The sequence below is a fragment of the Lactuca saligna genome, chromosome 2 (assembly GCF_052625555.1).
Source record: "Lactuca saligna cultivar CGN05327 chromosome 2, ASM5262555v1, whole genome shotgun sequence".
In the NCBI taxonomy this organism is placed as follows: Eukaryota; Viridiplantae; Streptophyta; class Magnoliopsida; order Asterales; family Asteraceae; genus Lactuca; species Lactuca saligna.
In genome coordinates, this window is record NC_136418.1 from 127,788,394 (window position 1) to 127,800,549 (window position 12,156).

At 34.6% G+C, this 12,156-nt stretch overlaps 1 protein-coding gene and 1 long non-coding RNA gene across 2 annotated transcripts; both read left to right on the forward strand.

Annotated features, from left to right (window-relative positions):
- Positions 1 to 6,949: 6,949 nt before the first annotated feature.
- On the forward strand, positions 6,950 to 9,065 carry LOC145031561 (FLUCTUATING-LIGHT-ACCLIMATION protein 1, chloroplastic-like). Its single transcript, XM_078980144.1, has 6 exons — positions 6,950 to 7,804; positions 7,903 to 8,005; positions 8,116 to 8,171; positions 8,295 to 8,459; positions 8,578 to 8,691; positions 8,787 to 9,065. The coding sequence occupies exons 1-6, from the start codon at positions 7,094 to 7,096 to the stop codon at positions 8,877 to 8,879; spliced, it is 1,242 nt and encodes a 413-aa protein (XP_078836270.1). The 5' UTR covers positions 6,950 to 7,093; the 3' UTR covers positions 8,880 to 9,065.
- Positions 9,066 to 10,373: 1,308 nt separating this feature from the next.
- LOC145029065 (uncharacterized) lies at positions 10,374 to 11,586 on the forward strand. Its single transcript, XR_013676347.1, has 3 exons — positions 10,374 to 10,974; positions 11,090 to 11,189; positions 11,297 to 11,586. It is a non-coding gene; the product is annotated as an uncharacterized LOC145029065 (long non-coding RNA).
- Positions 11,587 to 12,156: the final 570 nt, after the last annotated feature.

The window sequence follows — 12,156 nt, forward strand, 5'->3', positions numbered from 1 at the left end:
TATATATATATATATATATATATATATATATATATATATATATATATATATATATATAATAGTATAAGGGTTGATATTTAAAGGGTTGATATTTATATTATAATAGTATAAGGGTTAATATATAAGTATTAAGTGTATATATATATATATATATATATATATATATATATATATATAATTATTAAGTTATTAATATTATAATAGTATAAGGGTTGATATTTAAACTTTTAAAACTCTAGGGTTTAGAATTTAAATATTTCAAAATTAAAACTTTTTAATCAATTTTTTAAATTCCAAAACTTGAGGGTAATTTTTGAAACATTTCAAAACTCTCTTGGATCAATTTGAAAACAATTAAATTAATCATATAATTAACTATATCACAAAATTGTCCTAATCTGATTTCATATAACAAGATGATTCAAATCAAATTCCGCAAATAATTAATTTTTTCACAAAATCAAGTAATTAACTTAAAATTTGACAATTACCATTCAATTGGATGAGGATAATCATTACCTTATCTATTAAATCGAATTTTATCAATCAAAACAGTTTGTGGTAATGATCCTAATCCAAATCTGGCCAAAAACTCGAAAAATCTGCCAACAGATGATCCAACTCGTCGAGTCAGGCATTGGACTCGTCGAGTTCGCCCTACTCGTCGAGTTCCTTCATAGGACTCGCCGAGTCCAGCAGTCAGAGCCCAAAAATGAAAAATTTTCAACTTTGAAAACAATACAATTACGTCAATATAATAGAAAACACGCTAGGCTTTGATACCACTAATGAGTTTTGAGCACTATAACAATCCTATGGTGCACATACAACCCTAATGCTTTGGATCTAAGTTTTCTCAAGTTATACATGCCGTTTTCATTTATCCAAAGCATGAACCCTAACTAGCATACAATTTAGAGATTTACAACATAAAACAAGTTAGATGAATACCTCTTGGTTGTAGCTTGTAGAACTTTGCCTTCCAAGAGCTTAGTACCTCAAATGTGATACCTCAAATAAGTCATAAACACCAAAAGAAAGAGGAGGCTTATGATAGAGAGGTTAGGAAGCACCAAAATCAGCTAGGGTTTCACCTTGGAAGTCTTGGCCGATTTTGGGAAGGCTAGGGGTTCAATTTATAGTGTGGAATCCTTAGGGTTTCCTACATGAAACCCTAATTTACTTAAACATTTAAGTATTCCAATAATCCATATGATAAGCCGCTTTGGACTAACTCTTAATGGAATCTCACATAGATTTAGCCCATCCCTAATCAACATGGATCATTAGCCCAAACTATAAGTATTACTGATTTATCTAATCAGTCCATGTAAATTTAATCAGTCTATTTTGATCACTAAATTAATTCTTGATCAATGCCGATTAAATAATATGATTTCTCAATTAATATATTATTCTTATAATATATTAATAAATCACAAATAACCTCTTTCTCAAATATCCATCCTATCAAATTGCTCGAGTGAAGGCAACCCAAAAGGATCATGATACTATCGGGTTAAGTACATACCAATTATAGTTATGGGCTTAGACACCTAATCCAACAGGCCTTCAGCACAAAGCAGGTCCGCCTCAACCCAACCCCCAAATCAAACAATCATGTGCACATAAACAGCATACGCTAGCTAGCATGTATAAGTAGTCATACAGATCTAAAAGATCACTAACATAGTAACATCTTACAACCAGGATACTGACCTAACCGGTCACTAATATGGCATTATCCTATATACCAGGATACCGACCTACCAGGTTACTAAGCATATTATCATGCAATAAACCCGGATACAAATCCGGAAAGGGTCGACATTGGTGCTTTCGACCCTGTTAGTATAATGAGGACAACTCACCTCACAAGTAGCTCAGGATGATAATGTCAAAATCCCCCAAATACATCTCTAACTCAAATACATACATCCACCAATGATCCACTACCATAAATTTCCAAATTACTAAAATACCCTAGAAGTCAAACTGGTCAACCCTTGGGCAAAGTCAAAGTCAACGGTCAAGGTCAACAGTCCATTTTAACCCAACTCGTTGAGTGTAGTCCAGTGACTCGTCGAGTTCCTTTAGAACTCGGGAAGCCATGAAAACCCTAGTTGACTCGCCGAGTTTCCAAACAACTCGTTGAATACATGTGGTGTCCATAATGTCGGGAAAACCCTAACTAACTCGTCAAGTCATCCCACCGACTCGCCGAGTCCATGTAGAAACCAAAAACGACTAATCTTCATCTGACTCGTTGATTTGACCATGCAACTCGTCGAGTCCCTTCAGTCCATTTCTCATTTAGATGTTTTTAAGTTACCCTAAAGCTCCAAATTGTAGATCTAGCTTCCTCAGGTGAAGTTATCACGTAAAGTTACTAACTTTATGTGCATGCAAGGTCTTAAAAGGCTTAAAAAACCAAAAACAAGTCTAGGATGAGGTTTAGGGCATGGAGAAAGGCCAATACAAGATAAAGTTGATAACTTTATGAATTTTAGGCCTAGAGGAGTCCAGATCCGAGACCATGTCCTTGTGACAAGCTTAAACCCAAGAGTGGCTACATTAAACCCTTCGACCCACAAGTACAGTAAGGAAACTCACCTGAATCGAAGACCTTGAAACACTGAGATACGCTCCTTTCTGCACTGCTTGCTCCTGCGAATCCACTAACAACTGAACCAGATAAAATCTTAATCAATAGTCCAAAATCCTCAAGTTTGACCCAAAGTCAAACTTGGTAAAAAAGTCAACGATCAATAGAAGTTAACGAAATTCAAAGTCCAAGATGGGCTGCATACACCCAGCGTACTCCACGTATGCGATTCAAGTCCGGTACGCCAAGCGTACTCCCAGGTACACCCAACGTACTATGGCTGATCTCAACATTCCATTAATCACTTTATACCCTAAGAACTTTTTTCCAAAGCTCAGATCTAGACTAAAAATATTGACTTAAGTCATAAAGTTTCCACCTTAATCAATTTCCATGGCTAGAAAAGGTCCAAAAGCTAAAACCCTAACTTATTAATCCATTTAGACATCATAACTTTTGCATTTAAGGGATAGAAGGACTATGATCATATTTTTATGGTTCCTAATAACTCCATAATGGATAAAGTTTCCAACTTTATCCATTAGAATGGTCCAAACAGCCATTATCTAGTCAAATTTGAATCAATATGTGTTTAGATGGATAAAGTTTCCAACTTTATCCATGACAAGGTCACAAACTTTCAAGTTCTAAACTTTATGCACTTAAAGTAACCAAAAACTCATAACAACCAAAACTAACTAATTCTGAAAAATGTCTCATTAAGATTCAAACTTTATACCTCTAGAAGAAAGATCAAGGTTAACAAGGTATGGATCTACGAGATCGAATGCAACCAACACTTCTCTAATGAGCTCATTCTTCTCCAAGATGCACCGAACACTACAAAGCACTTAAAAACACTTTATTTTTTCTCATAATGCTCAAAGTAGGGTTAGGGTTTCAAGTGAGGACGTTGAAGGGGTGTAGGATGAGAATGGAAAGGGTTTGGGGGAGTTAAGGATCTTAAATAGGGCACAAAACCCTCAAATTTGAGTTTGATATCTAATCACGTACGCCCATCGTACCAAATGGGATGCCCAACGTATGCTCTTGAATACACTTCTTGATCAACTAGTACGCCCAATTTATCACCTCCCAAACAATCGATGTGTTAGAAGCAAAAATTGTACGTATAGAGGTCAGACAATGTTGTCTTATTGATAACATTGTTTTTCGGTTTAAACATGTATGAGACCTCTTGTACAACATAGAGATCCAATTAACGACCTTAGAAGTCGAGGAACATCGATAAATAATGGTATATCGTATGAAAATGCTCTTGGTTACAATGTCTAAAGATATAGAAGAGTTCATCAAGTCAATAAAAAGAATTAAAGATACACATGTGTCAACTCCACCATTAGAAGAGCAAATAATGTTGATTGAGAATACAATATGTAACATCTTGTTTCTTGCCATTTATAGTCTGTTGGCTGGAAGTCGATTGTGTAAGGATTTGGGCCTTTAGGAGGTAAAGTCCGGTCCTTGTGGAAGGAGGTAATTTTAGTCAAGAGATTTAACCCTTGAATTGTGTTTTGGACTGAAGGGAAGAAAGGGAAAAAGTCATAGGCCGGGCTTTTGCATGAAATATGGATTTTTGTTTGAGAAAGTTTTAGTCCAGGATATTTAGATAATATTGTAGAGCTCTTCAACATCTTTCTGTGGATATAAAGAACGTCGAAAACGGAGTTGGAACAAAGAGGTTACGACCGTTTGAAGTTAGGACGATTTTTGGGTTAGCCGCGTATGTTGGGTGTATGGGGAGTATGTTGGTCATACTAAGGCATCCTTAGTACGTTGGGCGTACGCGATCAGTGCCCAAACCCTATTTTCATGGTTTGAGCCCTATTTAAGCTCCTTAACTTGCCCAAACCTATTCTATTCCCATCCTCCACCTCTCCAACACCCTCTCTTGAAACCCTAACCCTAGTTTGAGCATTATGAGCAAAAAAGGTGTTTTAAGTGCTTTGAGAGTGTTCTTGGTGCACCTTGGAGAAGAAGGAACTCATTGAAGAAGCATTGGTTGCATTAGAGCTTGTAGATCCAGACCTTGTCCACCTTGATCTTTCTTTTGGAGGTATAAAGTTTGTATCTTGATGATGAAATTGTTAGATCTAGCTAGTTTTAGGTGTTATTAGCTTTTGGTCACTTTAAGTGCATAAAGTTTAGATCTTGAAAGTTTGTGACCTTTTTATGGATAAAGTTGGAAACTTTCTCTATCTAAACATCATATTAATTCAGATCTAAAGGCTGGAGTCTTGGACTTAATGTATTACGTTGAAAAAGATGCACTTTTGGTCCCTTTGAGACTTAAAGACTAGATCTTTTTTATTGGGACCATTCTAATGGATAAATTTGGAAACTTTATTCATTATGGAGCTATTAGGAACCATAAAAATGTGATATTGGTCCTTCTATCCCTTCCATGTAAGAGTTGTGATGTCTTAATGGATTAATAAGTTAGGGTTTTAGCTTTTGGACCTTCCCTAGCCATGGAAAGTCATAAAGGTGGAAACTTTATGACTTAAGACAATGCTTTGAGGCTATATCTGAGTTTGGGTGAAAAGTCCTTAAGGGATTAAGTTCTTAATGAAGGAGTGGGATCATGTTGCGTACATTGAGTATGTTGGGCGTACTCAACTGCCTAGGACTTTTACTTTTGTTGACTTCCGTTGACCGTTGACTTTTGACCAAGTTTGACATTGGGTCAAACTTGAGGATTTTGGGCTATTGATTAAGATTTTATATGGTTCCGGTGTTAGTGGATTCATAGGAGAAAGTAGTGCAGAAAGGAGCATATCGCAGGCTTTCAAGGTTCTTTGATTCAGGCGAATTTTCCTCACCGTTATTGTGGGTCGAAGGCACCAAGGCCGGTCCAATGGATTAATATCATGTAGATACCGGTTGATGATATGTTGAGTATGCGATAGGCATGTATGAATATTTGATAGTTGTTGATATTCATTAGACTGATAGGTTTGTAGGACTACCGGTGATTACTGATTGTATAATTATCTGTCTGCTGAATATGTATATTATCTGTTATATGTCGACATGTTATGTTAGGGTTGATACTACTGCTTTGTGTTATTAGTCAACAGACCAGGGCAATCCAATCAGGAGGTTGTGGGTCAGGGCATTCCACCCGGGAGGCTGTGAGCCAAGGGTAATCCAACTGGGAGGTTATGGACCCAACATGCTAATCTATGTATTTTATATGTTGTGTGATGGTAATTTGTGAGAACTCACTAAGTTTTGACTTACAGTTTTAATTTATTATTTCAGGTATTTCTGATGATCACAAGAAAACGAAGACGTGATCGGGAAAACTCTGAATTTAAATAATACTTTTGAAACAATGGTTCTTTTTGTAAATAATAATGGTTTATAGTTGTTTTTAAAAGTTTTAAAATTTTATGATATTTGAGCTCTTATACAATAAACATAACTGAATGGTACATTAAGAAGTTTGATGTACACTATTAAACGGATTTGCTAAAAACTTATCAAGTCCTTCATTGAATTATATAACATGTCTGATGTATTTATAATACGAAATTATGTAATGTATAATGAATACTAATTATACGTAATTTTCTTTCATTTTCATTACTCATGCCAAAACAATAAAAAGGAAATTACAAAGCTAATACAATGGCGTTCAACTAGTTAGGATAATGCACTCATATGATTAGTATTAAAAAAAACATCAATTAACCAAAACAATAAAAACCATGAAAAACGATATAAAAAAATATAGAACGATGGCCTAGACTTTGCTTCAATTGGTTTTTGCATACCAGTTCACTGGGATAATACTCAATCATCTTACTAAACTTCTTATGTATTTATTAAATTTCTCTTTGTACAAACTGCTTTGTAGTTCTACACCATACAACAAATAATACATGCGGATCTTTAACTTGAAAATATGGGCAACCAAAGTAACATTTACATGAGTTTTTATCACTCAAAAAAATGAAAAGCAGCTTCTATACCACTATCACATCTACAAAATGGTTGATTTCTTTGTCTTGGATGCATAAGCTCGGGAGCTTTGACCCACATGAATGAGTCGTGCATCACCATTATTCTTATGAATGAGTTGTTTCAAATGGTTTTTCTTTGTGAAAAAACTTTATTTGAAATTCGAAAATATTTTTTTGTTGGGTAAATATACTTTAATGAAATATAAAGTTAATCCAAATTTTGGATATAATAGTTAATTTTTTTTATACATTTTTGTAAATTTCCATAGAAATACTAGTATAGATTATTTATATTAATACAAAAACAAAAAAACAAAATAAGCTCTACTTACTATAATCGAAAAAAAATCATGTCCACACTACATTTTGTAAACAACAACCGGACCTTGTCCAAACCCCTATCTGGTCCTGTTGCGTTCATCCCTTTACCACCACCACCAAACTCCCCAATATCAAGATCCTTCTCCTTAAGATATCTACCAACACCCGACATCCTTTCATGGCGAACACACCTTTCCTGCTAGAATCCAACTTCAGTTTCAACCCTTCGCTCCGACAGACCTTCCAATTGCCCCCACTTCGTTTCCCCCCAATCAAATTCTCGTCTGGCTATAAGAACGCTTCCAAATTGAACAATTCTTCTTACAAGGTGATCAGAGCTTCCCAAAAATTTAGAATTAAATGCTTCTTCATGAGCCAGAAGCCCAAAGGGGAAAAAGGTATCAGTGGAAATGGAAGCGGAAAGGATAACGATTTGGAAGCAGTTTCTGTTGGCAGTGGTATAAATGAAGTGTTTTGGAGATCAATTAAGAATGTCCTGAAAGCCTTACAAAAACCCGTCATAACTGGAGTTTTATTGGGTTTGTTATTGTTGTACGATCATCACCATGCGTTGGCTGCTTCCGGTGGGAGAATGGGTGGAAGATCGTTCTCCTCCTCTTCTTCTTCTTCTTCGTCTTCGTCTAGAAGTTTTAGCACTCGAACCAGAGGCCCGGAGTTGTCATTTTCGGCTCCCTATTATGCTCCGACGCCATTTGGGGGCGGTGGGTTCTTTGTAGGGCCAGCGGTTGGATTTGGGTCAAGCTTTTTCTTCGTCATGATGGGTTTTGCTGCCTTTATTTTGGTGTCTGGCTTCTTATCAGATCGCTCTGATACCGATGATGGAAGTCTGCTTACTGCTACCGAGAAAACAAGTGTTCTCAAACTTCAGGTATTATGTTCTTACTGTAATGAGTATTGATTATTGAATTTGATCCATCTTTATAGCAAATTCTGTAATTAGTAACTGCTAACCTTGTATTTTTGAAGGTTGGATTGTTGGGTTTGGGAAGATCACTACAAAGGGATCTCAATCGGATTGCTGAGACAGCTGATACATCCAAACCTGAAGGCTTGAGCTATGTATTACAAGGTAATGACTAATGAATGATGTTTACATGATACATACAATGAATCTTGAGTCTTAACTAGTCATATGATCTTGTGATTGAGATGTTTAAACTGATTTGGTTTTGGTTGCAGAGACAACACTAGCTCTACTTCGACATCCTGATTATTGCATCTCTGGTTATTCCTCTGTATGCACTTCACTATCTCATTTCCCAATCTTTTTCTTTTAAGTTGTTGTTTCTAGATCAAGTAAAAAAGAAAGAGACATCATTTATTGAGTTTTTGGGTTTTGGTTTATTAATTTGGTTCAGGTGGATGTGAAGAGGAGCATAGATGAAGGTGAGAAACGATTTAATAAACTTTCTATTGAAGAAAGGGGTAAATTTGATGAAGAGACTCTAGTCAATGTCAACAACATCAGAAAGCAAAGTGCAACAACTCAAAGATCTAATGGCTTCCGTAATGAGTATATTGTGGTAAGTACTTTTGGCTTCTGACTTTCTCAGTTAAGTCATTCCTTCTGCATTTAGCTTACCAGATTAAGTCATCTTCACATCAACTGTATGACTAAAAACATGTATTTGGTGGTTGAAGATTACAATCATTGTGGCGGCTAGTGGCGTACATAAACTGCCGCCTATAAACAGTAGTGCACAGTTGAAAGAAGCATTGCAAAAGCTAGCATCTATCCCTTCAAGCAGAGTTATGGTGAGATCTATAATTCGATATGAATATTGTAGCCCATAAATCATACTTATGATTTTCTTCGGTTGGATTTGCTAACTATTTTGGTCGATTTACAGGCAGTTGAGGTGCTGTGGACCCCACAAAATGAAAATGATACTCTTACAGAACGAGAATTGCTTGAAGATTATTCGCTGTTGCGTCCTCTGTAGGTTATAAGCTGTCAACAATTTGTACATTTTCTATAGGTGATGATGATAACTGTATACGCAAATGTGTGATTCCAAATGTATTAGTTTGAATGATTTTTAACAATTTTTGCAGTGGTATGTAATATTTTATATAGCAAAAAGAAAAATGTATAACATTTTGTATCAATGAGTGTTTGGATTTGTGTTTTTTTAGTATCAAAATCAGTAAACAAATAACCATTTGATTGAAGTTAAGATGGTTAGGTAATTTTTTTTTTCTCAAAATCAAGTGTAATTTTAGATAAATAGACGATTGTTGCTTTCCGTATTGAACTCGTACATTCCTTGCTTATATTTCTAGCTGGTGGGATGGCCCACAGCACCTCTAAGTTGTGGTGTCTTTGACACCATTTCTATAATGACCTCTTATATAAAGCCAATTTTGGTAATTTCCTTAAAACATGAGGACAGTGGCTATAAATTCGCTTTAGGTAAGAACTATTTCTGTAATTTTGTGACATGTATGGACCATTTCTTTTATTTTGCAATTAGGCAGTGACTATTTCTGTAATTTTAAGGAAAACATGAGATATGTATGTCGCTTTGCTATTTGGTAGGGCCTATTTTTTGTAATCTTGTTAAACATAGGGACCATTTCTGTATTTTTATAGAATAGAGACAATTATGTAGATTCACTATTATACTGTACCATTTCTGTAAATTTGCAAATTTGTGAAAGACTGGACCCTTTCTGTAAATCTTTTATTAGGCAAATACTATTTATGTACATTTTTGAAACATAGGGCATTTTTAGAAATTTCATATTAAGCATAGAACATTTTTGTAAACTTACATTTTAAATAGGGACCATTTTTATGATATTACACACTCTTCTAAGTAGGCATGATAATTTTTATCGTGTTCGGGTTGGCGGATCAAAATACATCAATCCGAACACGATCTATTTAACTATACAAGTTACGAGTTGACGAGTTTAGAACATAAACCCATATACGATCCATCAACCTGTTTATTTATATGGGTTCATAGGTGGTGGGTCAGATTCAGGTTGGTGGGTCAAGGTTCGTGTTTCTATTCGTTGGTCAAGTTCCATAAAGAAAGTTAAATTAAAAATGAATAAATTCCAGAAATTTAAAAAGATGCAAACATATCTGAAGTTTAAAAAACTTAAGTCTTAAACGCCCAAATGAAAATTAAAATATATATATATATATATATATATATATATATATATATATATATATATATATATATATATATATATGGAGAGAGAGAGAGAGATATGTTCAAATGTTTTAAGTAAGTATTATGTTATTGTATGCATGATTGTGGACCAATCAAAATATAATAGAAAAAACAATAATTAAATAAAGCAATAAGGGTAACTAGGTAATTTGAGAAATAACTTCCACAAATATTCCCTATAATTTTGCTAGTTACGTTGATTTTAACCTTATTCCCCCCTTTTATAAACGGCCTACTGATGTGATCAATCTTCATCAACAATCGGCTGGGAAAATAAGAACAACACAGAAAGTTGAAAAAAACGGATCTATGGCTGGCTAATTCATCGGGCAAGGAAGAGGGGAACAGAAGCAAAGAATTAAGGAAGCCAAAAGCTTGCAAGTGCGCTTCGTCTTTCGATTTGCGAGGAGGGAGGAGTCGTAAAGAGGTGAGCACCTTCGGGAATGGTCCGAAGAACAGGTAGCCAAGCTCAAATTCGCTACGAACCACAGTCAGCGAACGTTCGTGGGTGAAGAGCGAGTGTGAGCCCAAGATCCAATACCGAATCCAAGTTGTTCGCAGGCAGTGGATCCATTCACAAATTTGACTTTTCGATTTTGACCGTCGTTCATCCCAGATGAGATCGATTCCATTCGCAGGTGGTCAAGCCCCAACCATTTGCATGTGACACAGTTCGTACCAAAGGATTCACAAATTCAATTTTGACTTTTTCCCTTGACTGCCAAGAACATCTGCTCAAATCATGTCGATTAAGATCAAATTCCGATTTCAATCATTCCCAACATCACTCTTCCAAACCTAGTGAGATCAAACATTACAGTTTTGTCCCAAACAAAACCGATTGAAACAAGTAGGTTATTTAACCACAGACTCGTACAAGAAACACCAAGATCGATCAAAGATTGAAATCGGAATTTGTGATAAGTTATAATTTTTATCAGGTTATGGGTTTGATTGTTTGACAGGAAAGAAGGAAGAAGGAAGAACAAGAGGGAACATCTGGTGTTTGGGTGGTCCGAGGCTAGCAGTGAAGAAAGGAGTGCACTTTAGTTCAATTCAGAAAGGGTAAAGGGAACACCATTTCAGTTGTACACAATTAGATATTTTGGGGTTGCTTTTGACAGAAAATTTATGGGTGTTTGTAGAGTTGATTGGGTTTGTTGTTTTCACAGGAATGGGAGAAGGAAGAACACGAATGGGAAACTGCCCTTTTTTTTTTGTTGGTTTGCTGGGTACATAAGGGCAAGAACAAGATTGTTCTTGTATTTCTTGACTGTAATTCGTGTGACAACATCTATTGTGAAGAGGAAACACTTTTTCCTTTGGGTTTGAGTGTAGTACTGTCCTGAAAACCATAATGAATGGAATCACATAATGGTATTGGTGAGATTCCAATTCTATTGGAATGGAATCACGAATCCAAATTCTGTTGGAATGGAATCACGAATTCCATTCCAATTGTTACCCGTATTCTATAAGAAATAATGTATTTTTTGTTTTTATTCTTCAATTATAGTTCAAGAATTTGTTAATCTACAAGAAGTTTTTAAATTCATGATCAAGAAATAGGTTCAAGAATATTTTTATTATTTATGGTTCAAGAATATTTTTATTTTTGAATATACTCATAAACATATTCTATCAGAATGTCCGAATTAAAACAATTATAATTCGTAAAATCAGATTTTTAAAATTAATAGAATCTATTATCCTTTAAAAAAAATGCAATTTTCCTTTATTAAATCTATATTAATTAACTAAATTACCCTTGTAATTAATTAAGATGATATTTTCAATTATATTTAATTCAATAATATATATTAATCACTTTCTTAAAATAAGTAAATTTGATTGGCCCACGTTTATGTATACAATAACACAATAATTACTTTGAATAGAATAACCTAAGCATATATATATATATATATATATATATATATATATATATATATATATATATATATATATATATATATATATATATAAAACCATTATCTTACATACTTATAAAGCTTGTATTTTCCCTTGATTG